General features: G+C 33.9%; 2 protein-coding genes across 2 annotated transcripts in view; one reads left to right on the plus strand and one right to left on the minus strand.

Annotated features, from left to right (window-relative positions):
* Positions 1-924: 924 nt before the first annotated feature.
* LOC126825284 (transcription initiation factor TFIID subunit 11) lies at positions 925-5,511 on the minus strand. The gene is made up of 4 exons (XM_050554879.2): positions 4,842-5,511; positions 4,305-4,392; positions 3,020-3,116; positions 925-2,087 (listed from the first exon to the last, which is right to left on the minus strand). Exons 1-4 carry the CDS (start codon positions 5,102-5,104, stop codon positions 1,957-1,959), a joined length of 579 nt encoding a protein of 192 aa, XP_050410836.1. The 5' UTR covers positions 5,105-5,511; the 3' UTR covers positions 925-1,956.
* A 168-nt stretch (positions 5,512-5,679) lies between these two features.
* Positions 5,680-25,604, plus strand: part of LOC126825269 (serine/threonine-protein kinase 38-like) — a 68,310-nt gene continuing 48,385 nt past the window's right edge. Inside the window, exons 1-2 of the mRNA XM_050554856.2 lie at positions 5,680-5,836; positions 22,501-22,640. Of these exons, the coding sequence (XP_050410813.1) occupies positions 22,516-22,640 (125 nt within the window). The 5' untranslated portion in view covers positions 5,680-5,836; positions 22,501-22,515. The remainder of the gene's footprint in view (positions 5,837-22,500; positions 22,641-25,604) is intronic.

Consider the following 25,604-nt stretch of genomic DNA (forward strand, 5'->3'; position numbering starts at 1 on the left):
TATACGGCTTACTCATATTACGAATTCCAACTGTCAATGGTTCTTTTACGTGCAAGCCATTGTGTACACGGGATTTCAGTTTTCCGTCCCATCCGAACAACTATACGTTGTAAACTGCCTGGCCCTCCTTCCTGCACTACTAACAAGAGGGAAAATTCTAGTGAACTTCTCGGCAATAAACGGGATCGAACACGAGACCCCCAGGTTAGCGACCCGCAGGTTATTGATGTATATTAATTACCCATTTAGCAAAGTTCACAAACCGAATTGAATAGCTGAGTTTATCAAATCACACAATGAAACATTGGAGGGCAAGGCTATAAAACAATTATATAACCAATATGAACTGTTCTGAGAATCATTTCCAAATGTTTAATACCAAATAAAATAGTCCGGGTTCATGGTCTATCAATTAAAGGGAGATAACAATGGTATTCCTACAGGTGGTCTCAGACTAGTATTGACTTCAGTTCAATGTTAAATACATGTTATTCCTTGGCTTATAACCTATTTTTTGTATGCAAAAAGGGTTGGGGGGGAGGCTAGGGGAGAAATTGAGAACTGCCATACATAGACACACTACATATGTGTATCATGAAATAAGGGAAAGCAATCATTAGTTTTATTTTATAATATTTCAAATTTACTCTGAGTGTACATGACCAAGAGAATTCAACCTAAAATTCTTTATAAGTACTTTACATGTATATAGAGGATATTTGTCGTTTTGTCGTGAATAACATATTTTATTTCATCGAGAAGCAAGAAAACTTATATTTTCACGAATGCGTAGCATGAGTGAAAATATAAACGTTTTTTTGCTTAGAGATGAAATAAAATATGTTATTGATGACAAAACGACAAATGTTCTATTTATTTTATGATTTTACAATCAATTTAGGTAAAAACAACATAGACTACTGCTAGCCAGTGGAATAACACTTTTATTTCACTGATAAAACACGGTATTCCACTACTGATCATAAAATAAAATTCTTTTATTTAATATTACATTAGTCCATCAACTTTTCATCCTAATATATGAGCACACCTTTGTTACTCGAAAAGCTCACTTTGAAGGAAGCCAATTGAATAGGCCCCAAAACATGACCTCATAAATGTACATACGTTAATCAAAATGAAATGAAATGGGTTTAACGTCCTACGGTTCTCTGTTCTGGTCCGACTGGGCTAATGAAGACGGGCATGCCCTATATAGTGTGCTATGAGGGAAATGTTGCCCAGGCAGTGGCACTATGGCCTACTCTTATATTGAATTCCAACTGTCAAAGGATCTTTTACTTGCACGCCAATGTATACACGGGACCTTTGTTTTTCGTATCATCCAAATGACTAGACAGTTGTCCTTGTCAGACCCTCCGTCGAAAAATCCTGATGAACTTTCTCAGCCAATGCAGGGATCGATCACGCAACCTCCAGGCTAGCGAGTCAGCGTCTTACCCACTTAGCAACCGTGGCTCCACACACGTTAATCAACTCATTTTATTCTTTGAATGGTATTTAGTAACTGGAACGTAGGTGTTTATATGCTTGATAACGATCTTGTTGAAATGTCGCAGTGTAATAAAGTGTTTATATGTTTGATAACAACTTGTGAAATCTTGTTGAAATGTTGCAGTGTAATAATACATGTACTGTTTTATTTAATTAACTCGAATATTTTTACAACAGGACGTTTTCTGAGGGTATATGCAAATGCATAAACGTTATAAGCCTGCTCCAGTGTATGTACGGCTTTAATGGATATAAACTTCAGCTTAATTGAATAAGCTAAGCAGATCGTTGAACCACTATTGTTATATTTTCTCTGCATCATCACTTGACTAGTTTTTGTAACATTATCAAGACTCCATCTAAAATGATATCAATGTCAGCACACTGTCCCTAGGCAACATGAATCATTTATTTCACAGACATAATTTAAATCTACACCTGTCACCTGAATAAAACCTTTTTTGATTTTGTTGAAGTTATTAAGTCTCTAGCTTTTAATTTTCTAACAGATTCACGAAGGTGCTTAGGCTGAAGAGGACCTGTTTCATTCCAGTGTTCCATCACATCCAAGGCTGAAAACAGACATTTCAAAATTAAATTTTAAAAAGGTCAGATTTAATCCATGTATGTACATGTAGGCCTATCATGTAGCAACTAACTCAATAATAAATCAATAAATGTTTTAAAACCCTGTTAGACCTGGGGCCTTTTTCACGAAATTGTAACTAAGATGAAATCCGAATTTTAGTAATTTGATTGGATAATATTTGATTGATTTTAGTGCTTAGCCAATCAAAATTGAAGTATGTACTAAAATTTGGATTTTATCTTTAGTTAAAATTCCATGAAACAGGGCGCAGACTGTTACAGGTAAATACATTAATGGATGGCAAGAAACTAAAAGACACAGATCCACTGCTTGGGCAAGATGTTTTCATAAATTACATTTCACCATGGAATTTGTTGTTTTTTTAAAGCGCAGTATAAATGAATAGAATCACTCTCCCTATTATGATATAACTCTCGTTATTTACTGATTGAAGGCCGGATTATCCAATGTTAATTTAACACAAATTGTGTGTCAGGACCGTTGATTGATGTCGTAATTCGGAATATTCAGAATCCAGACTACTCAAAACTTTTGGGGTTGAAGTAATAAGGAAACAAATCGGGACATGAAAATGATGACAGATTTCACAGAATGCTGTAGTATTCAGATGTCGGAAGTGACAGAGTCCACTGTACTTTTGTTTTTTAATTTAGCCTTTTTCCTTAAGAAACAAGTTCACAACATTTTAACAGGTGTTCATGTGACCTTGATGTTGCGTAAAGGGGGACAGAAAATCAACTTCATGTGACCTTATGAAAGGAAACAATTGGCACAAAATTGACCCACCCAACATATTTAACAGTAATTTTATTTCAATTTTGGCACGAAAGTTGAATAGAGCATTTTGCATTTAAGCTCTTCATGTTTCATGTTTTGTGATAAAATAGGTTCTACCTTCTTCTACTACTTCTCCAACGAACACCTTGGCTATACCAGACATGGCAATCACTACATTCTGGGGTACAGTACAACCAGTTATAGACTGCATCAACTTGAAAAATAACATTTAATCACTTAATAACATAGAAATAAAATGAAATGGGGTTTAATAATGTCTTACTGTTTTGCTCCGACTGGGATAATGAAAAAGGACATATGCCAGACAGTGTGCTATAAGGGAAATTTTGTCTGGGCAGCGGCACTATGGTCTACTCTTATATCAAATTCCAACAGCCAAAGGATCTTTTGCGTGCATGCCAATGTATACATGGGACCTCAGTTTTCTATCCCATCCAAATCACTAGACAGCTGTCCTTGTCAGGCCCTCTGTCCTGCACTGGTCACTGGAATAACATACATATAAAAAGTTCTATCCAGGATTATAGCCAGGAGAAATTAGTGCTGGCTGTTTGTCTAACACCAGAGGATGGAGATGTAGGGTAGGCAAGCAAGCATGGAGCGTGACACGGAAGAATGTGGGAGTACGTTGTGGAATTTGTAAGTTTCTCAGATGCCTTCTTCTCTTGTCATCTGACATACAAATCTAGAATTTTAGACAAGTTGAAGTTAACATAAATATGTTCCTTGAAAGCCTTGTGTTGGTATCCCTCAAATGGAACAATAATATTCAATAAATGTTGATTACCCTAAGCTGCTAAATGTACCATAATTTTAATGGGTATCTTACGAGGTTTTTAAGGACTAGACCCCATGCCAATAAAATTATGAGGTATTGATCACATGGTCATAAGTGGTGTTTTTATTGGACTAGAGATAAAAGCTTTAAAGGCGAGGTGTAAGGCATCAGGAACGTTCAAATAGTGTAAAAACATTGAAATGGGAAAATACAGAGTTACAAGTTTTTGACTTCCGAGTGACGATATACATGTTTGTAGATCATTTATAGTTACAATGTAACTTTATGTTACATGTAATACTATAATCCTTCCGTCACAATGAACAATCTAACCAAGTTTTAACAAATTCCATTGTGTTAAACAGTTTGTGTAATTTTCTTTACAGAACTAAGACACATATTTGGTATGAAAATGACAAGTTTTACCAGGGACGTGTAACAAGTATTTTTATATGCAGGAGTAGACCTACACTAAGTACATAGTTACATATTAGTTAAACATGTAATATCAATCCCACCAACACAGATATAATTATTTCTTAAGTGTATAGTTGATTGATCTCAATCCATCTTGGATTCCAAATGGGCTGAATAGATGCTTACCCTTCTAACAGCTGCTTTAGGAAAAGCAGCTCTTCTGTACATTTCATATCTGTTCAACTGTTCTTCAGAGAAATTAGAAACTAACACTCTGGAATTACAAAATAAAAGAAAATGATATATAAATATTCCCAACCGTGTGATGCCATGCCTTTAGCTTATTCCAAGTTTAATATTTATTTAGAATGTATGGACTATATGTAAAATTCTGTGTGTGTGATTTGTCTCTGTTGTGAATTTACTTTCTCAACGAATCCCTCCTACCCCTGCACTTACTAATGGTTATATCTAAGAATATTGTATTATACATTATACATCCAGAATAGTTGATATCATATCATATACCTAGTAATTTTATAAACGGTGCCGGTACAGTATTTTGCAATGTGGTAGAGCGGCTTTAAGAAAATAAGAAAATATTGGTGACATCAGTAAAATAACAACCTTGGACCATCATGTCAAATGGGTGTAGACTAACTAGGCCTTTAAAAATTATTGGCAAAGGAAACAAGACAAAGTTACATGGACTTAGAAACCTACTGCATTTTCAATCTTTCTTCTTCTTGTTTTTCTTTCTTTTGTTTGTTGTGGGCATGGTCTTCCTCATTTTCCGTTTTTCTTTTCTTTTCTGGCGGTGATCCTGAAGGTGTGCGTTTCCTGTCTGGTGTGTCTTGTTTAGCTGAAGGCTTTTCTGAGTCAGAATCAGAACTGGGTGTGTGGACTTTCCTTTTGGATCCTGACGGGGAAGGGGAGTCCTTTGATTTTTCTGGAGTGTTTTTGGGGGGAGTTTTCATGATATCCATTTCAAGCTGAATCAGGTATACTATTGTTCACAATTATAAAAATTCTTGTGTGTATCTTTCGCAAAGAATTCGTTGTTTCTGTGCCAAAAATTTCATTTTAATCTGTACATTTCCTGAAATAAATCTAACCGGAAGTTTATTTGTTATGATTTCGTGGAGTGGCTCACGGGATAGGCTAAAATTTATTTTGCCAGGTAAAGTGTACTTTACTAACAAAGGATAAAAGGGTTCTCTTTTAAAATATAAATTAGCTTATTAATGTCATTAAATCGCGTCTACCATATCTTGAAACCTTCACACATGCACAGCTCAAATTACAGGTCACTGTGCTGTATAAGGTCACCATTCGTTGAACAACGAGGTTACCTTTTCCTTTCGGCTTTTCATCGCATAATAAAGCGCACTAATACAAACACAACATTTTCCCATTAATGCAAACAGTCAATCGAAAACATTTGTTTGGGTCAGCCAACAACGAATATTTACCCCAAACTACGAATAGTTCGGTTGCCAACATTCTTGGGGCTTCAGTAACAAGGGAATCCATGAACTATTTGTCTAATCGAGCGAATTCATTGGCTTCCGGTTGGAGGTAAACAGTTTTGCTCAGTTTCCATTTGCTGTGTGACAAAATATCGGATGATTTTTTAGTGCGGCGAAATAAATTAATGTGGAAATTACCGACCAACCGCTGAAATTTGGAGGATTAAGAATAAACTCCTGAAGGGCCGGGTAAGATTACTCTATATCTGATATTAACTTCATATTTTAGACTTCGCTGTTGTTGTAGGCCGTCAAAACTAGACGTTTTGTCGACGGATACTTTTTTCCAGAAAACATTTCCATTCCTATTGGATTTCAGTTGATTTTTAGAACTTCTAGTTTATGTCTATAAGGTTTGTCATTGTAGCAAACAACATAATTTTTTTTATGAATCAAAGGAAAAGAAATGACATCTTTATATGGATTAGGAGCAATTGCATGAATGAAGCCCACCAACTACATGACAAGCTAGTTTAGTTAGATCGAAATTTACTGTCAGCACAGACATTAGTCAGATCGAAATTATGTGCTTCCTATATGAAGGAAGATTTCTTTGTAAGAAATATATCATATCCTGCTGAATTCTTAATAGAGGCCTATTGCATTAGTATTAAACTGCATTACTAATTCATATCAGAGATCAGATGAACCAACAATACAGTAGGGAACTACTCTAGGGATTTACGTCCGCTTCCATAAGTTCCATCTAGAACCAATGTTGCGGGCAAACCAATATATCATTATAGGTGTGTGTGCATAGATGCAACAGTTTATAATAACAAATCAACACCAGTCCATCTGCAATATACATGTATCACAGTGACTACAATGTATCAGGTATATCACCAATCCAGAAAGTGTATGAATCAGATTTATTTAACTTCTGATTACAGCAAGGTGATATCTCTGAAGCAGTAAAAAAAAAACACTGTCTTATTTAACTGTGTGACATAGCTTTACTGGGTCCGCTTCCACATAAGTGACACAGCAGACCATTACATGTTTATACATTGATGAATCTTTTCAATATCCCAGTGTTACTGGATACACCACCAGTCAATATACACCAGCCAATTTGCAATATACACCAGTCAATCATCAATATATCACAGTGATTACTAGATAGATCACTAATCAATATTTAAATATACATGTTTACACCAGCTCATCTTTAATATATTATTGGATACACAATATCTTTCTACTGATCAATATTGTCATTAAATATACAAAGTAAATTTAGGTCATTATGAAGAAAAAAATTTCACATTATTGAATAACATATAGTGAGTATACACATTAAGGAATTTAAAGGTGATCAAGACAGTTACTGATAATTACTAAAATGGTTCAATGTCTTAATCAGTGACAAAGTTAATTTCTAATGGTTAACTCTCTTTTACATTTCCAATTCATCATATATGATAAAAATCAACATTTTCTGACAAATTGGACACCGATACCTGGAATGAAGCACATCCTTTTTCCTCATGTTGAAATATTTGTCTCCAATTTTTTTCATGTGCCCTTTGTCCATTATTTGGTTCATTTTCAAACTGGTGTTTGATCCCGTCATTGGCCGAGAAAGTTCATACACATTTTCCCACGTGGTTCTCCCTTGTCAGTGATGCAGGAGGGGATGAAAAAAATGAGGTCCTGTGTACACATTGGCGTGGACGTAAAAGATCCCTTGACAGTTGGAATTCGATATATGAGTAGGCCATAGTGCCGCTGTCCAGGCAAAATTTTCCTCACAGCACACTGTATGACGTATGCCCAGTTCGGAGCAAAACAGTAGGATGCTAAACCCCATTTCATTTCATTTTCACACTATATTATTGGAAGGACGATGTACATGTAAATGTAAATTAATAAAGAATTGCATTCATTTTCAACACCATTGTACATCTATTCTGTCTTTAATCAATAATTTCTTGTGAAAATTCTAGATACATATACTTTATGCGTATTTGCCATTTTTTGCCAATGACTATGCACAAATCTTTACATAATAAAACCATTAAAACCAGACACTTGAACTTTTTTATCGAAAGTCCATGTAGTGCTTATTTCTCAGGGTTATAAGATTATTATTAATTCCTATCCAACTGTGAGAGAGCCAGTACTGGCTAGGTTATTGAGAACATCAGCTCTTTTTAGATTGTACAAATAGATATCCTACTGAGGTAGTTCATCATATTAATATAAATAATAACAGTAAACAAACTAATGTTTATATTGGCTATATACATGTTTCTGTAGAATTAGGCCTACAATCTTTTATTTGTTTTGAGTCCACTTCTCCATAACAGACCAAATTGAATACAATTCATGTATGCTTTTTCAATGAATTTGTGATTGCAATTTGCAAGCTTATACCGTCAGGACCTTGTTCTAAAAGAAAGCAGTGCATTATTTGCTTCACGTTATTGCCCAATATCCTGGAAAAGGGCCAAAATGTGTCAAAATCTGTGCACTGTTCACATAAAATGTTACACAGAATTGTATTATTAAAATGCAAGGTTTTGATATCTGCTTTGGTATGCTCTTTTGTCACTAGTTTCTTGCATATACATATAGAACTTTGATGGTTTGAATAAACCAGAAGGAATACATACAGTATGTAATGTAGGTTCTTGAGCACTGAGTGATGATGAAATTTGGTAAATTCAAATGGTCTTAATTGTCAGATAAAAATCCTACCAAGGTGATAACAGTTATTTTAAAATCAATTATCTTATCATTGTGACCTTGTAAAGTTGATAATTTAAATGTGACTGAATGTTATGATATTGACAAATTAAAGTTCACTTTTCATCTAGAGCCCAACTTGTATGAAATTAAAATCATTTACTTCTAATAAGCTTGCTAAACGGTTATTACTGATAGACAAAGTGTTGGATATTAGGTGTTGTTTTTAGTTTACATAAAAAACTTTGAATATTATTAAGGTGGCATATATTGGACAAATGAAGGCACACATAGGTGTTTTGACATCAGAGTAAATCTTCAGTATTTGTAAATACAATGCAGTGATTTTGCCATAATAAATCTGTTGCATGAGTGAAATTAACTGAAAGAAAAGAATAGGAGGTAACAAAAAATTATAATGCTTATCCCAGGAGCAAAGAAAAGCGAAAGGCAAGCAGGACATGCTATTAATAGTGGTTCTACACATAAAGTAGATCAGGTAATTCATTGTTAGTTATGGGTTTAAAATGGCTTCCACATTCTCCCAATTTAAATTTATGATGAGAAGCAACCTATAACCAGTGAAGATTAGACAAACTCCTTGGTGGTAATAAACAAATTTATTGGTGTAAACGTTTCGGACAAGTGGTGTCCTTCTTGAATTTATGTGGGTACTAAATGGACAGAATGTCTATTCCTGCATCATCTTATACTGTATATGAATGAATTTTGTACTGTATACAGCTTACTACATGTAGAAAGAGAAGTTAACAGAAGGAACTTGAAGAAACATCACTTGCATTTGCTTGCCTCAAAATAAGGCACCTGTCACAGACAATGTCAGACACAAATTCTGGATTTGTCAGGCACAATTTATCTGAGGCCAGACATTTTGTCTGTCACTGATTTGTCTTTTTTTCAGCCATTCACAGATATTTTTGGGCCAGGAACTGGTCGCTAACCACTACTCATCTTGTTCTTCGTGGGGTGACACTCTTAAAAAAGCCTAAGGCTCCGTCAATTTGGTGAATTAGATTTTTTAATTTCATCCAACAACATGGACCAGGGTCAGTTCCTGGTCCATAGTAGGATTGTACTTGTTAATACATACATGTCAAGGATCAAAATGTCAGATAATGTACCAGTTCATCAGTGTCTGACATTTTATCAGGTTCTAACAAATCTAAAATCATGCACTATTTTGAGTCGTGATCATTCTTCAATTTCAAACATTGAATGATTTCAATGAATAAACAGAAAGATGGATATTTAGAAGTTAGAACATATTATGCATGTGTGTAATGAAATTAACTTACACATGTTATTTACAATGTATGTATTTAAAATAATTTGTTTTGTCTTTCTGATGGTTTTAATACTATTACCCTAATGATATTGACTACAGATGTATAATTGTTCAAAGATGGGGCATGTTTTTTGGTACACCGACATTATTTGATATTGACAGTTTGTATAAACTTTTGTGAACTTGTTAATGTTAATAGATCTGAATACATGTATAATGTGCATACAAACATGATTAATCCCATTAAATTTTAATCTTACTTTATTTATACATGTACTCATGGTATTTTTATATTAAAGCTTTTGTTAATACTGTTATACACCCAATGTATGGTATTCATTACATGTGCAACAATTTAAATTGAATACACGTGTGCCTGTACTACTGTGGATTGAAATTAGAGTGAAAAAAAGTTAAAAACTATTAATTAAATACTATACACAGGCTATTAATTTATTAACTTGTAGCTTCTACAGGAAGGAGGGTGATGGATGACTGAATGATATAATGTGCGCTTTAAATCATAAGGCAGGGTGTCATTGAATCAAGTGTCATTGCTCTGATCCCACACTTGAACATGATTATTGATAAGGAATCGTGTTACCTATTCAACTGTGTGGGTTTTTGTCTGGGTTCTCCAGAATTATGGAAATGAAACTGAACAATATTTTAGTTGAGAAGTTAAACCCCATCGGGGTGGGGGTGGATGGCCGAATGGTAAGCACGTGCGCGCTGTATCATACGGTCTGTCATTGAGTCAACTGGCGGGGTTTCGATTCCCCGGTTGTACGTGACGAGGAGAGTCACCTGTCCAACCTCGAAGGTTTTCTCCGGGTCCCCCGGTTTCCTCCCACTGCTAAAGACCCCTACGTGCAAGCGATTTATTGAACTAAATTGAACCATGTGTTAGTCCCAAAATGACCTAGTTTATGTCGAGTGGACGTTAACCCCATCAGTCTCTCTCTCTCTTTATCTCTCTCTACAGGAAGGTGTATATCACACAACCTCTGACCTGTGCTGTAGTTCTGTTAAGCCCAGGTGTGGGATTAACTGGACTTCTCTTTCATCTCTTTAACACCTTTCATCCTTTAGATACATGTACTTAGAAAATAGTGCTGACAAGTTTACATTTGTAGAGATGTATGGGTGATAATAGTATATACATGTACTGGGTATTTCTTGCAGATTGTTTATAGGAGTTATAAAACGGTAGGACTACGGAACATAAACTATCACCTTTGGTGGAAGCGGACATTAAATAAACCTATTTTACACACAGAAATAAAATAAAACATTCAGTTTCTTGTGAGGTCTGGTTTTGGTTATTTATTCCTTAATGGTATTTTTCTTCATTAGTTAGATCCCATCTTCATTAGCCCAGTCGGAGCAGAATAGTAGGACGTTGGACCCCATTTCATTTCATTAGTCAGGTCAGTGCAGAAAAGTAGAACGTTAAACCTTCTTTGAAAATGGAATAGCCTTATCTTCATCTGTATCCGGCACTTCCCTAATCGTATCTTTCTGTGTCAACCATTACTATAAAAAGTATAAAAATAATTTACATGACAAAGCTAAAAGTGTATGCTGCTCAAAAAACAAAAAACGAATTGTTGTCAATACATGTACAATGTACATGTACTTGTGGTTAAGATACTATTCAGCTTTTTTAATGGATTATATTTTTTTAGTTCTGATGTTTACCAGAAAGGGTGTTAAAGAGATATGGTTTCGTTTACTCATACTTAATGTTGTTAATAAAGATTATAATGGTACATGTTTATTATTATAAAATCTAAAACATTCATAAATCTTCTTAATCTTTAATTAAATGGTACAGTATTAAATAATCTTCAACTTCCATGAAGTCTGTTGTGATTCTGTTTAGCGAGGATCCTTTAAGTCATATAAGTATTTAGAGTAAAAACAAAAACAACCTTCTGGAAAACAGCCGCTAGTTTATTTTAGGCGATGTTTCGAAGAGTATTCCCTTAATGTTATCAAGCTAATACAGCAATACAGATATTAGGCAATTATATAGACAAATTATAACATAACAGAAACCATACATGACGACAACATGACCATTTATGTCTATATATTTGGCTAATATCTGTATTAGCTTGATAACGTTGAAAGAATACTCTTCGAAATGTCGATTAGAATACACCAGTAGATGTTTTCCAAAAGTACTTGTATGTGTTTTTGTTTTTATAAATTTGAGATGTTTTTGGCTTTATTTATTAACCAGAATTAAACACTTTGTTTTATAAGCCATCAACTATTGGCTGCATGGTCTAACTTGTGTGCTTTAGGTCATTACTCTCTCTCTCTCTCTCTCTCTCTCTCTCCTGCAAACTTTTGCATTGGGTTCACTGGCAACTCTTTCTGTCTGTCTTTTTCTCTTGGAGTTATAAGTCTAATATAAATTATAGCTATATACAGAGATTGGGGGTTATAAGTCTAGTATGTAACATACATGTACATAAGGGGCACAGGTGATTTAAAGTTAAAAGTCTAATATGGATCTATAATTACTACTAATGCAATGACTAAATATATAAAATAGATGAACATTAATACAATACAATTTACATGAATTTAATAATAATTTCAAGGATGGACTTTTTACGATGATTAATTTTGGTAGAAGGATGTCCTGTCCTATGATTTTTTCTTTGTCATGGTTTTATTTCGTCATATGACATATTTTTTATTGAAATACTAGTAAAAGTAAACCCAAATTTGTGAACTACCTGAATGAGAAGTGGTGTCAGGTGTTTAGGAACAGTAAGCAATATTACTTTTCAAAACACTTTAGATCTTCTATAAACATACTTATGGAAAACAGCTACTGATTCATTATAGGCGATTTTTCGAAGAGTATTCTCTCAATGTTTTCAAGCTAATACAATATAACAAATGTATTGATAGAGGATACTGCCACATCTCCATACTGATGACGATAATATTGTGTTAGCTTGAAGACATTGAGAGAATACTCTTCGAAACATTGCCTAAATAAATCAGTAGCTGTTTTGCATAAGTATGTTTATAGTTTAATTGTCTGCCCAGTTACCAAATGCCACTTAAAGAATACTTTAGATCTTGCATCTTTTACAAACTATATGTATGTCAACACAAACTATGCCATTTTGGGACAAACATATGGTTCAATTTTCTTTGGGTCTTTAGCAGGAGGATTCTTAAAAAAATCCACAAGGTTAAACAGGCGACCCTACTCCTTGTCACGTACAAGCGGGTAATTGAAACCACGCTACTTGACTCGATGACAGACCTTGTGATCTAAAGCACATGCTTTATACCATCTTAACACTTTAAATGTTTTATCTTTTATAAACTTTTTGTCGAGTAAATCTATTGCGAGCTCTTGTTCAAATCTTGACTTTATCCCATCACTATAATATCACTTGAATTCTGAGATGTGGGTATCATTGCGTACACTTGTATTTTACAAATAAGACTTTAAATGTCATCAAAATATTGCGCAGAAATTAGTCTACGTGATGTAATATGACAGATTTTAATAAATTTATTGCTTGAAAAGACAGTTTCAGTTTGTTTCATACACTTTCAAATTTCAAATACGAATATTTATATGGTTCACTGATCACAGCCGTTCAAAACAACAATATATAATATATTATAATATAAGCACATGTATGTATTTCTCAATTTATTCTTTGTACAGTCCACAGTCCATCTATTTCTGGAGAAAACAATAACGTTGAATCAGGGGGTCATGTATGGTCTTCCTTTGCTTGGATATTTATTCAGCAAATTCTGATACTAGTCAAGTCAGGAAGAAAATGTACTCGCCCTACATATCTGGACTGTTTACCTAAAAGTCCAATGGTCTTTGGTTTTTTTACTGAATCTTATATACAAAATCACTCTGATTATAATACAGATCTATATTTTGTTTTTTTTATACTTTCGATGGCCTCCACTAAATGAAGATCTGACCGGTTATAATGGAAGTTCGCATCGGGGGGTTAGTACGAGCGTTTTTTTTACCCAATGACATCAGACATTTGATTAACCAATCAGCATTGATGTTATTATGCACCGCACACCAAGAACTCGCTGCATCAACCAGAACGCTGGTTTTATAATAATGAAATTTTGAACTATAAAAAAATGAAACAAAAGAGGATATCTGTTTTAATCAGATGGATACAAACTATAAACATGTAAGGTACACGTACCATGGTACGAACAGAACCCTTGGCAGTTGGAATTCTAAATTATAGTACGCCATAGCACCCCTGTCCAGGCAAAATTTCATTCATAGCCCACAGTATGCCCATCTTCATTAGTTCAATCAGTACATAAATTTGCATTTTTGCTCGGATGTGAGCTTAAGAAGAAAAAGTACAACTTAAGAAAATGTCTAGGAAAAAAGGGTACATTTACATTTTGTAAGAATAAATACCTAGAGTTGAAACCATAATCTGATTATATTCGGACAAAATCAATAGCTTTTGTTATTTGGTCTTTTCATGTATAATATATATGACCTGATCTACATTAATTGATAAAAGCCCAGATCTATCAGTCACATTTTGGAAATCTTTAAACATAATATACTGAATTTGACACAAATTTGAAATATGTCTTCTTAAAAACTTATTTATTGTGTCTTATATTTTTGACTTTTATAGTTTTGAGGGGAGGGTGGTTAAATTTAGCTGGACTTTATAATCATACTGATTCTGTAATTCAACAGTTGATCGACTTAACCAGAATGTCGTGGCATGAACTGTTCAGTTCTCACTTAATAGGGTAGTGCCACGGTGGCTCAGTGAGTAGGACATTGGCTCCCTAGATTGTGTGCTCAATCCCTGCTTTGGCCGAGAAAGTTCATCAGGATTTTCTGGTATGTTTCCTCCTTGTCAGGGGTGTACAGGATTTTCTTGCATGATTCCTCCTTGTCAGTGGTGTAGGACAGAGAGTCTGGCAAGGGACAATGTATAGTCATTCGGATGGGATGGAAAACTGAGGTCCCATGCGCACATAAAAGAACCCTTGGCAGTTTGAACTAAAAGGGGGACATAGCACTGCAGCCCAGTGGGAGCAGAACAGTAGGACGTTAATCCCCATTTTATTTCTTTTTCTAGAAGGATTTCCTAGTCATTTACAGGGATTGAAAGTATTGCCTAGACATGGTCTGCAAGGCTGATACTAGAAGGATTGCCTAGACATTTACAGGGATTAAAAGGATTGCATAGACATGGTCTGCAAGGCTGATACTAGAAGGATTGCTTAGACATTTACATAGCCTGCAGGACTGACACTGTAAGAATTGACTAGACATTTGCATGGTCTGAAAACCCAAGGTCCACTTATATTATGAACACACTGGAATGCCAGTAAAAGAACTTTTGCCAATTGGAACTCAGTGAATAATAATCAGAATCCCCACTGTCCTGGCAAAATTCTACTCTCCTGTATTGCACATTTGACCATAGAAACACAAAATAGCTGTGTATTATATTGGTCTCAAAATCATCAAAGTGTGGTGTTGCCGAGACGTTAAAAACTCCATTCTTTTTCTTTCTATTGATCAAATGTGTATTGTCTCATTTTGTTAGCATTGTTAAGGTCACACCCCTCTTGTGTAAAGGCTTCAATTTACCCTGACTGACTTTCTTCTCAAGCAGTAACTGATATCTATTTGGCACTCATTTAACTGATTCCAGTAGCCACTTCTTGTAGAATTGGAGAATACAACTGAAATAAGAATAGAGTAGACAGTAACTAATTACAGTTTTAAAAGAACATCACAGTTCACACACCCATTGTGAAACCTTTTAGACAAAAACTATTACGTACAGTAGTTTTGTTGAGTCATGATTTTCTTGTTAAAAATAAACCAGATATTCATTGATAATTCTTGTACCTAGACTTTAGAGTACCATGAGAGAGAAATTGAATCAGATGTGCATATTACATTTGTAGTAATACCTTTATACTTCAAATATCCTTGTAAACCTATAAAAAGAATGACAATCACCTGTTAAGGTTAAAATTCAGAATACATATAGGATTGAGAGAGAGAGAGAGAGAAAAATGGAGTAAAGCATCCACTTGAGGTAAAATAGGTCATTTTGGTACTAAGACATGGATTAATTTTATTTGGACAGACGACCCTATGCCTTGTCACGTACAAGCTGGTAATCGAAACGTCACTTGACTCAATGACAGACCTTATGATCTGAAGTGCAGACATTAGATCATTCGGCCATCCCCCCCCCACTCCTCTTAGTATGAATGTATTTCATGAATGTGCTTTATGAATGTATTTCTAGAGCATTTCATGTACTGTATTTTGTTGGCTACATGTACCGGTATATATTTTAGGTACAGATTATAGGTACATGTATTGTTTTTCACCTAGAAACTGGAATAGTGTAACAATATGTTATTACTGGTATCAGCCTTGACATGAACCAGTAAGCTAATAAAGTTTTCATGTGACCAGATTAAGCATGTATATAAAAGCCATGTTATTCCATCATTGCTGTTTATGGACCACTGAACTACCTGTATTTGATGTAAGTTCACCAAGTTGCATAATGACCTGGGTATCTTTCCACTTGAAGATGGGTGTCTGATTGGTTTACGCGCCCACTTTGGATCAAAAGATCCGTCATCGAGTTAAATGCTGTTGTTTTGATTCCCTGCTTGTACGTGACAAAGAGTAGGGTCGCCTGTTCAACCTCTTAAATTTTATCTGGGTCCTCAGGTTTCCCCCCCCCCCCATCCCCACTGCTAAAGATACCTATGCACAAGCGAATTATTGAAATAAAATTGAACCATACATGTATATTAATTATGTTAATCCTGAAATTTCAGTGAAATACCTAGTTTGTGTCGAGTTGACGGTAAACCTAATTTCTCTCTCGTAATTTGCAAGAGATTTAAAAGACATCAAAAAGCCATCAGCAACTTTAATATTGATCCATTATTCGACAATGTTTGTATGATCTATAAATAGAGATTATTAGTAGTATGTTGTATTTATTACTAAATCTGACAATCACCACGATGATAGAGTGATTCAAACTTGACAAAAATACCTATATGTACATGTAATTACATGAATTGATAGTTATTTTAGTATCTTTTGTTATAAGGAAAACTTGAGTAAGTTTATGATAGATAAAGCTAAGAGGTATAAATACAAGTGTAATCAAGTGGAAAACTGCCATAAAAACTTTTAGCATTAAGAAGATATAAATAAATCTATGGTATATTTAGCTTTCATCGCTTGTTTTCAGCTGTGATATACTCATCATCTTTAGTTATTCTTGGTTCAAGGTAATCTTCTTTAGTCCTTGTACATGTACCATACTCTTCATTCTTTCTTTCCCTCTCTCTACTAAAATATATTTCATTATAAGTGTAAAATATATTTGAATATATATTCAAGTAACACACACTTTAAGAATTTGTAGTAACGGACACTACATGTACATGTACATAGGCGTAGATTCAGTGAACCGTCCATTTTTCGGGCAGTATATTTCCGTTTTTTGGGCGCAAACATCAAAGAATGGGGATCGTTAAGTTGTTTTTTGCTTAATATATTGTATATTTATATTGTTGGGTAATTGTGTAATTTTCAGAATGGATCTATAATTAACTAAAACAAATTTTTCACTAAGCTGTGATGATTGTAAATTTTTAATTAAAATTAAGAATTAACAATCATCACAGCTTAGTGAAAAATTTGTTTTAGTTAATTATAGATCCATTCTGAAAATTTGGGTGACCAAGAAAATTTTCAGGCAAATCATCCCCAAGCACCCCCTTCTCCCCCCACCAACTGAGATTGGCTCCCTATGCTTATATACATGTACTGTAATTCATTCTCTCGTCCACGTCCCCTCTCTGTACTAAAATAAGTTTAGATAAGTGTATATTTGTAAAGTATATTTGAATGTAACCAGAGCTGTATTAAAGGTTGGGGAATTAAGTCAACGGGCCCCAATATTAAAGCCATTATCCCAAAATTAATTCTAAAAAAATTGTATTTGTACAATGTACCATAATCATATGTCATATGAAATCCATTTAAATCTAAAGTATTGATTATAGGCTTGTCATATAAATGTCTAAATTATAATTTCTATAACATCTGAATCCTAAATACATGTAAAGACCTGCAGTGGGCAGATTTAGCTTTTGCATAATGTATCTTAAAGGTCAATTTCAATGTTAACTAAACAACTAATGTTTAATTATTTATACATGTAACTTTATTTTCTTATAGAGTAGATCAATATCTAATCATTTCCTCTACTAGATTTAATATCAGTACTGGTATATACATGTATCTAATCATTTCGTTCTTTTGAAGATCACGGTAACATCAATGTACAGATTTAAAAAGTTTAATAATGATTCCACAGGGAGATCAAAATATAATCATCCAAGTTTCGATGCCATCACTAGCCTGCGATATTTAGTGGATTGGAATACATTTTTTTAAAAATAATTAAACATCAATATACAGTTTCAAAACGTTTAATAATGATTCCACAGGGAGATCAAAATTATATAATCAGTCAAGCCCCCTTAAACATACATTATGCAAGAGCTAAATCTGCCTATTGCAGGTCTGTCTTTAGGCCTGAAATGTTATCTAAATTATTAGACATTTATTATCTTCTCCAGACCATAATCAAGTCTTGATGTTATCGCTAGCCTGCAATATTTAGCGGATTGGAATACATTTTTTGAAAAATAATTAAACGTAAAAATGGATAATTGAGACTGTTTTTTTATTGTACCAACATTAGTAATGATGATCAAGGCTAGCCTAAAATTCTAAAGCTAATATCTCGGTTCAGAGTGGAGCAATTTGATTGAAATTTTAGCATATTCTTTTTACATTATCTATTTTTTTAACTATTATAGCGAGAAGTGTCAACTCTTTATCTAATCTCCTATATTGCCCCCTTTAATTGAAATAATGATCAAATGTTTATACATGTAGTTTCCTCACAGTTGACTGTCATTTCCCAGTATTGCTATCAAAATAGATTGACTGGTATTTCCAAGTATATGTGGTGAGTGTTGTGCACAGGCAGGGTATGCTCACTCTTTCTAGAACACCAGATATCACTATTACACAAACTCTGTTACAGGGTTTACAAATTTACATTGTACCAGTAGTGTACAAACAACCCTTTTTGAATGGATATTATTCATGTATGTACAATTAAGTCATTATCTACTTCAGTGAAGCAAACCATGAATAAAGCATTCCTCTTTAATGTAGCAACGGGTGCCGTGCACATGCCAGAGGGCTCTAGAACACCTGATACAACTTTCCATTGGAAAGTTGCTCATAAACCTTTGAATAATAGCGCCTAACAGGCAGCTGTGTTTAATTATGTTCTCCTGATTTTGATTGTTCCTGTGTGTTTGAAGTATATGTTTGTGATATGCGCTTAGAAACACTTCACGTGTAATGAAGCGCTATATAAATCGAACAATAATAATAATAATAATAATATACATGTACATTGTAAATGCCTACAGATGATGTCATTAGTGTCTTCATTTTGTTAAAATGAAGTCTTATTCTGTCAAATCAAAATGAAGTCTTTCATTTATGACTATCTCATCTTTTAAAATAAAATACAAACAAAAACTTTAGTTAGGTTTATTCAAAGACAGTGTCTAGTCATTCGGGTGAGACAAAAACATAAGGTCCCAACTGCATATTGGCATGCACGTAAAAGAACTTTTGACAGATGGAATTTGAAATAGTGCTGCTGCCGGGGCAAAATTTTCCTCAAAGCACACAGTATGGTATGCCTGTCTTCATTAGCCAAATCGGTTCAAAAAGTAGGATGTTAAACCCCATTTCATTTCATTTCATTTATTTCTCTGTAAAATATTAACTAGAATATAAACAGTGTAATTGTGCAAAATAGAAAATGGAGAAAATCAATAATTTGGAATGGAGAACAATGACAAAACTTTTTTTTGTGATGACTTCATCAACAGGCAGAATAAACATTTTCTGATTATCCTACTATTACATCATGTACTTATGATTCATGGATAGTTTAAAATTTAAGCTTGTATCGTCTCTAAAGGGTTTATGGTTCTATTCTTTGACTTTAAAATGGGTCTAAAATCACATCAATAACATGAATGTATAGTGATTTGTATTCAATTTTTTTAAATAAATATGTTCGATGAAATATGTGAACTGTCCAAATTGAACAGTAGTCATTTACACCTATTTAGTCCATTCTACATTGTTCGATCCCTGCATTGGCCGAGAAAGTTCATCCAGATTTTCCGGCGTGGTTTCCCCTTGTCAGTGATGCAGGACGGAGGGCCTGACAAGGACAGCTGTCTAATCATTCGGATGAGACGAAAAACCGAGGTCCCGTGTACACATTGGCGTGCACGTAAAAGATCCCTTGACAGTTGGAATTCGATATAAGAGTAGGCCGTAGTGCCGCTGTCTGGGCAAAATTTCCCTCATAGCACACTGTATGGCGTATGCCCGTCTTCATTAGCCCAGTTCGGAGCAAAACAGTAGGACGTTAAACCCCATTTCATTTCATTTTCATTTCCATTCTACATGCTTTTGTATTGATAGTTTGTGAATCAGCCATTACTACAATTACTGCCGCATTATCTTGTATGATGTGTTTTTCTTTGTTCATTACAATATTGGGTATTGGGTTCCTACATTTTCACATCAATATTATCTTTGATAGGCATTTAGTAATTGAACAAATTAACACAAGGTACAATTTTATGGATACACAGATACCAAAATTGAATTCTAAATTGTATTTTTAATTTTGAATATTATGAGAAATATTGAGTTAAGGGGTTTAGTTCCATTAAAAGATACATTATGGGAGATTTTTATAGAGAGTTGGCCATTCTTGCTATAACAGTTCAAAAGTAGATGATGAAAGAAGAATATATTGAAAAATTCAGTCAAATTACTTTATTCTGAACATAGTTATCATCGTTGTAATATTTGCCTAGAAATGGTAGCAAATTGTGTCTTCACCTTCGCTGATCGTTTGATTGACAGGCGTTAACTCCACCTACATATCTCGATTATCAAGTAAAGTTTTCAATGGCATACCGAAACGCTTTACAGCGGCCTCGCTAAGTACACACTATCATTTAGCCTCGATCTAACTGACGTATTTTCATCAGGTTACCCCTTATTTGATTTAATCAATTAGTGAACTCCTATTTAAATCCGAGCTGTAGCTGAGCCATCCGTGGGTCTACAGAGTTGATTTTGGTCTTGTTGTTTAAATAAAGATCTAATTTATAATTTCTATAACATCTGAAGCCTAAATTAAGACTTGCAATAATCAGATTTAGCTCTTGCATAATGCATGTTTAAGCTTGTGTGTGGCTGCCAGCATCATTATCATTATTGGAAAAAAATGGAGGTTACTATAACCATCAATGATAAGGACTTTCACGACCAACAGATTGTGATGTTATAATAATTAATCATCATAATTATTATATAAAGAGTTACAGTGGCTCGGTGTGTTATATATAGCACTGACTCATTAACCAGGAAGTCTGGATTTGAAACGAAGAGTATCTATTGTTCCGGATAGGATTGGAATTCCCTTGACCACTTGTACACCAGTTGTAGCATATTAAAGATCGTCCTGACAGTTGAAAATCAGAATAAGAGTAGGCTGTACAGCTGTAACATCTCTGTATGTGAAAAATTACCTTCATAGCACACTGCATGGTACATGTACAGTACATTGTGGCAGTATTTCTTTTTGATAGGGATTGTTTATGACAAATAAATACCGTCAATTTTACATGTATAAAGTATAATTACATCGAGGCCTATCGTGTCACACGATAGCAACTGCTACACCGAGTTATTTATCGTGGAAATTTTCAACAAAAAACGACACGATGATCGTGTCCCTTCAAACTATTGCGATGTCTATATATAGCCACCTTCATCAGCCCAGTTGGTCCAGAAAAACCAAGACATTAACCCTTTATTTCACAATTACTGAATTAGGTTTTATCATGTAGTGGCTTCTTAATTTCATAGACCTCATTGTAACCAGGTATACAGGTCACAATTCTATGGAATACAATTACTGCTTATTACTGAGCAACGTTTTGACTAGGCTTCTCTAGTCATTATCAAGCAATGATGAAATATGAAAATATGACGAGACAATATATACATGTACACAACAACACTTAGTTAAACATGCATTATGCAAGAGCAAAATCTGCTTATTACAAGTCTTTCTTTAGGCCTGAAATTTTATCTAAATTATCAATTAGACATTAATTAACTTATCCAGGCCATAATAAACTCTCGATGTCAAGGCTAGCATTTGATGTTGGCTGGATTAGATTCCTATATGCCGCTAACGGCCATTGATAATTAAATAAAAAAAAGTGGATAATCGAGACTATGCTGTTTATATTAATGATTTTAGTAATGATGACCGAGACTATGCAAAAATTTCACCCGCTTCTTTCTCGGCTCATAGTGGATCAATTTGACTGAAATTTTCAGCAAATTACCTGTACACTATCTAGTTTTTAACTATTATAGCGAGAACTGCCATCTCTTTATCTTATCTCCCATAATGTATCTTTAATGCTGACCAACCAGAGATACCCCTTACATGTACCTAAAGGGAACCTAAAATTGTGACCTGTATACTCCAGTTCAATTACTAAATGCCATTGAAACAACTCATTGTAACCATTAATAAAATAGAAAATTTGCCAAATCTACCTCTATTCCCCATAAATTTTACTGTTTTGCTTTCTTTTTCAGGGTCGCCGCTCCAAGATGGCCACAGTAGGAGAAACTGCACCGATCAGTAATCATACAATTGACCGCTCCACAAAGGCCAAGGTTACATTAGAAAATTATTTTTCAAATCTTGAAGCACATCATGCTGAAAGAGAAAATAGGTAAGTACATGTAGTTGACTTGAAAGTTAAATAATTTTATGATAGGATTTGTCATTTGTCCCTATTGAGTCCACAATCTGGTGCATGCAGATACGTTCGGATACGCTTCGATACAATCAACACAAATGCCACTACTGACCTCAATATATGATAAAACCTGATAGGATCACCACGATCACTCCACATTTAAAACCACGATTTCAATCGCAGCACAAATCGTGACAGTGGAAACTCTGCATTAGTATTCTCTGCCAGGGAATATACATGAATTCAACCAGTACAAGGATTCTAAACAATGTACATTTGTACATCCCATAATGAATCCAATAGTTGTTGGAACTCAACAAGATTATTACTGTACATATACCTGTTAGACAACAATGTTAACTCGTTTAAAACACTTAAATCATTAGGCCCCCTGCCCCCCACCTCCCAGCCCTCCTTGAACAATGAAATTTTGTTACAAAATGAGTTACATAATCCTGTTAAGCAAATCTAGCCATTACAATGTACTTCCAAAAGACTCAATATTTTTAATTTAAATTTTCAAGACAAGGTACATGTATTAGGTAAATATCATTGCATTTTGACGTTTGATTCATACATATTATATACTTAAACATACATGTACTTTGTGGAGTTCTGTCAACTTTTGGTGTGCGTCTTATAAATAGGGTACATTGTAAGAAAAGAAATATCTGTACTAAAGTGAGAAACATCTAACAACTGAAGATTTTAAAGATATATAAAAGAAGGATCGTCTGTATTGAAATAAAATTGAACCATATAATATTAGTCCCAAAATGACAAAGTTTATCTCAAGTGGATTTTAAACCCCAATTCTCTTTCTCTTTTTCAAAGATAATTTGCACAAAGTAATTTTTCTATTTAAATTGATTCATACATGTATGTTAGGCCCGAAATGACCAAGTTTGTGTCAAGTGGTTTTTACCCCATATTTCTCTGTGTGTCACTTTTGAAGATGATTTGCATACATGTACATATACTTAGATATTTCTATAAAATCTTTTAAAATTACTGCCATTTTCATGAATATGAAATGTCGATGATTAATCAGAGGTTGTTATCATGGGGAAAACTTTTCCTCAATTGATCTTAATAACAATCTACTAAAACACTGACCAAATGTTTACGCTGACCCAGAATTCACCGTTTTGTTGACAGACAAACAATTCGTATATTCCCACAAATTCTCGGCTACTACTACAAAGATTGTTTATAGGCTTGTTGCCATTTAGTATGGGGTCATATTTTAGTTTGTGTACGACATTTCGATCACATACCATAGATTTTACCTTAGTTTAGTATGGTTGCATTCATTATATTACAAATCGCACATTACAAACCATTCTACTTAATAACTCTTCAAATAATCGCATAGCTCGATTTAAATTCAAAGAAAATAATTCAAAATTAATTTAAGAAAATGAAATCAAATGGGGTTTAACGTCTTACTGTTCTGCTCCGACTGGACTAATGAAAACGGTCATTTAAAAAAAAGCTAAATACGTACAGATATCTATAAAAACAAAACATTTGGCTTATACTTTATGTATGCTTTGTAAATTATACTTGTATTTTAATTGACCTTATAATTGAATTTGTTTATGGAATATTTTAATTGGATTTGTAATTATATACATGTATGTTTATGGAGAATTTTAATTGACCTTGTGATTGAATTTATTTATGGAGCATTTTAATTGACCTGGTAATGGAGTTTATTTATGGAGCATTTTAATTGACCTTGTGATTGAGTTTGTTTATGTAACATTTTAATTGACCTTGTAATTGAGTTTGTTTATGTAACATTTTAATTGACCTTGTAATAGAGTTTGTTTATGGAGAAGTTTTGAGAGTAAGTTAGACTATTGTTGACAGAGGATTTTAGTTGACACTGAAGTTTGTTTTGTTTTGTTGGTTTTTTTTTTGGGGGGGGGGGGTTATTGACTAACAAGCATTAATCTCAAGAAATATATAGAAGTGGTCCCTTTCCCCGTCACCCAAAAATACAAAATGTGAAAGCCTGTTACATTGGACAAGTTGAATCCTACAAGGTTAGATATTTGACTGGTATTTTAACTTTATTTTTGAGGGTAGAGTTTGTTAGAATAGAATAAGGCTAGATATTTTTTTTAATTAAAATCATGTTGTCACTTGATATCCGTCTTCATAGCCCAGAATAGGATCAGAACAGTAGGACGTTAAACCCCATTTCATTTATCACTTGATAGGGTGTGTTCAACCAATCTATTTCCATGCTACAGTTTATTTTTGGGAATGTGTGATATCCTTTTGGTGTTTCTGAAGAAGCTTTATTTTATAGGGATTATACATGTGGTGGACATCTTTCTTTTCACCTAGTAAGATAACACCCGACTGTTTATCTTACAGGTAAACATGAGAGTACTCGGTCCGGGTAGCATCTCCCTGTTAGACTTCATTCAACCCTATAAAACCTATATATTAATCCAAAATGTCTTCAGCTTCTCCTTCATGTTTAAAGGCAGTATGGCTTTATTCTTTGGATCATTAAAATAGACGAAAATGGACCTAAATGCACATATTAATCTAATATGAATGTACATGTATATAAAATGATTTATTTTCAATTTTTAAAACTTGTTGTAATTTCTAAGGTGAAATATGTGAACAGTCTGAATTGTATGACATTCGTTTACATCTGATCTGTCCATTCAACATGTTTTAACTATTCTATTGTTTGTGAATTAATCATTACTAAATACTTCCACATTGTTTTGTAGGATATGTTTTTCTCTGTTTCTCAAAAATGGCACTCAAAACCATAAATACACAACTAGTGTACTGATTTTAAAGATACTTTCCCAGAAAAGTATTTATCGGGTGGTTATTTCCAATAAAAGTATGGCAATTTTGGTATATATGGAAAGTAGAAACATCCAATCTTACTAGAAAAATACT

The sequence above is a fragment of the Patella vulgata genome, chromosome 6 (assembly GCF_932274485.2).
Source record: "Patella vulgata chromosome 6, xgPatVulg1.2, whole genome shotgun sequence".
In the NCBI taxonomy this organism is placed as follows: domain Eukaryota; kingdom Metazoa; phylum Mollusca; class Gastropoda; family Patellidae; genus Patella; species Patella vulgata.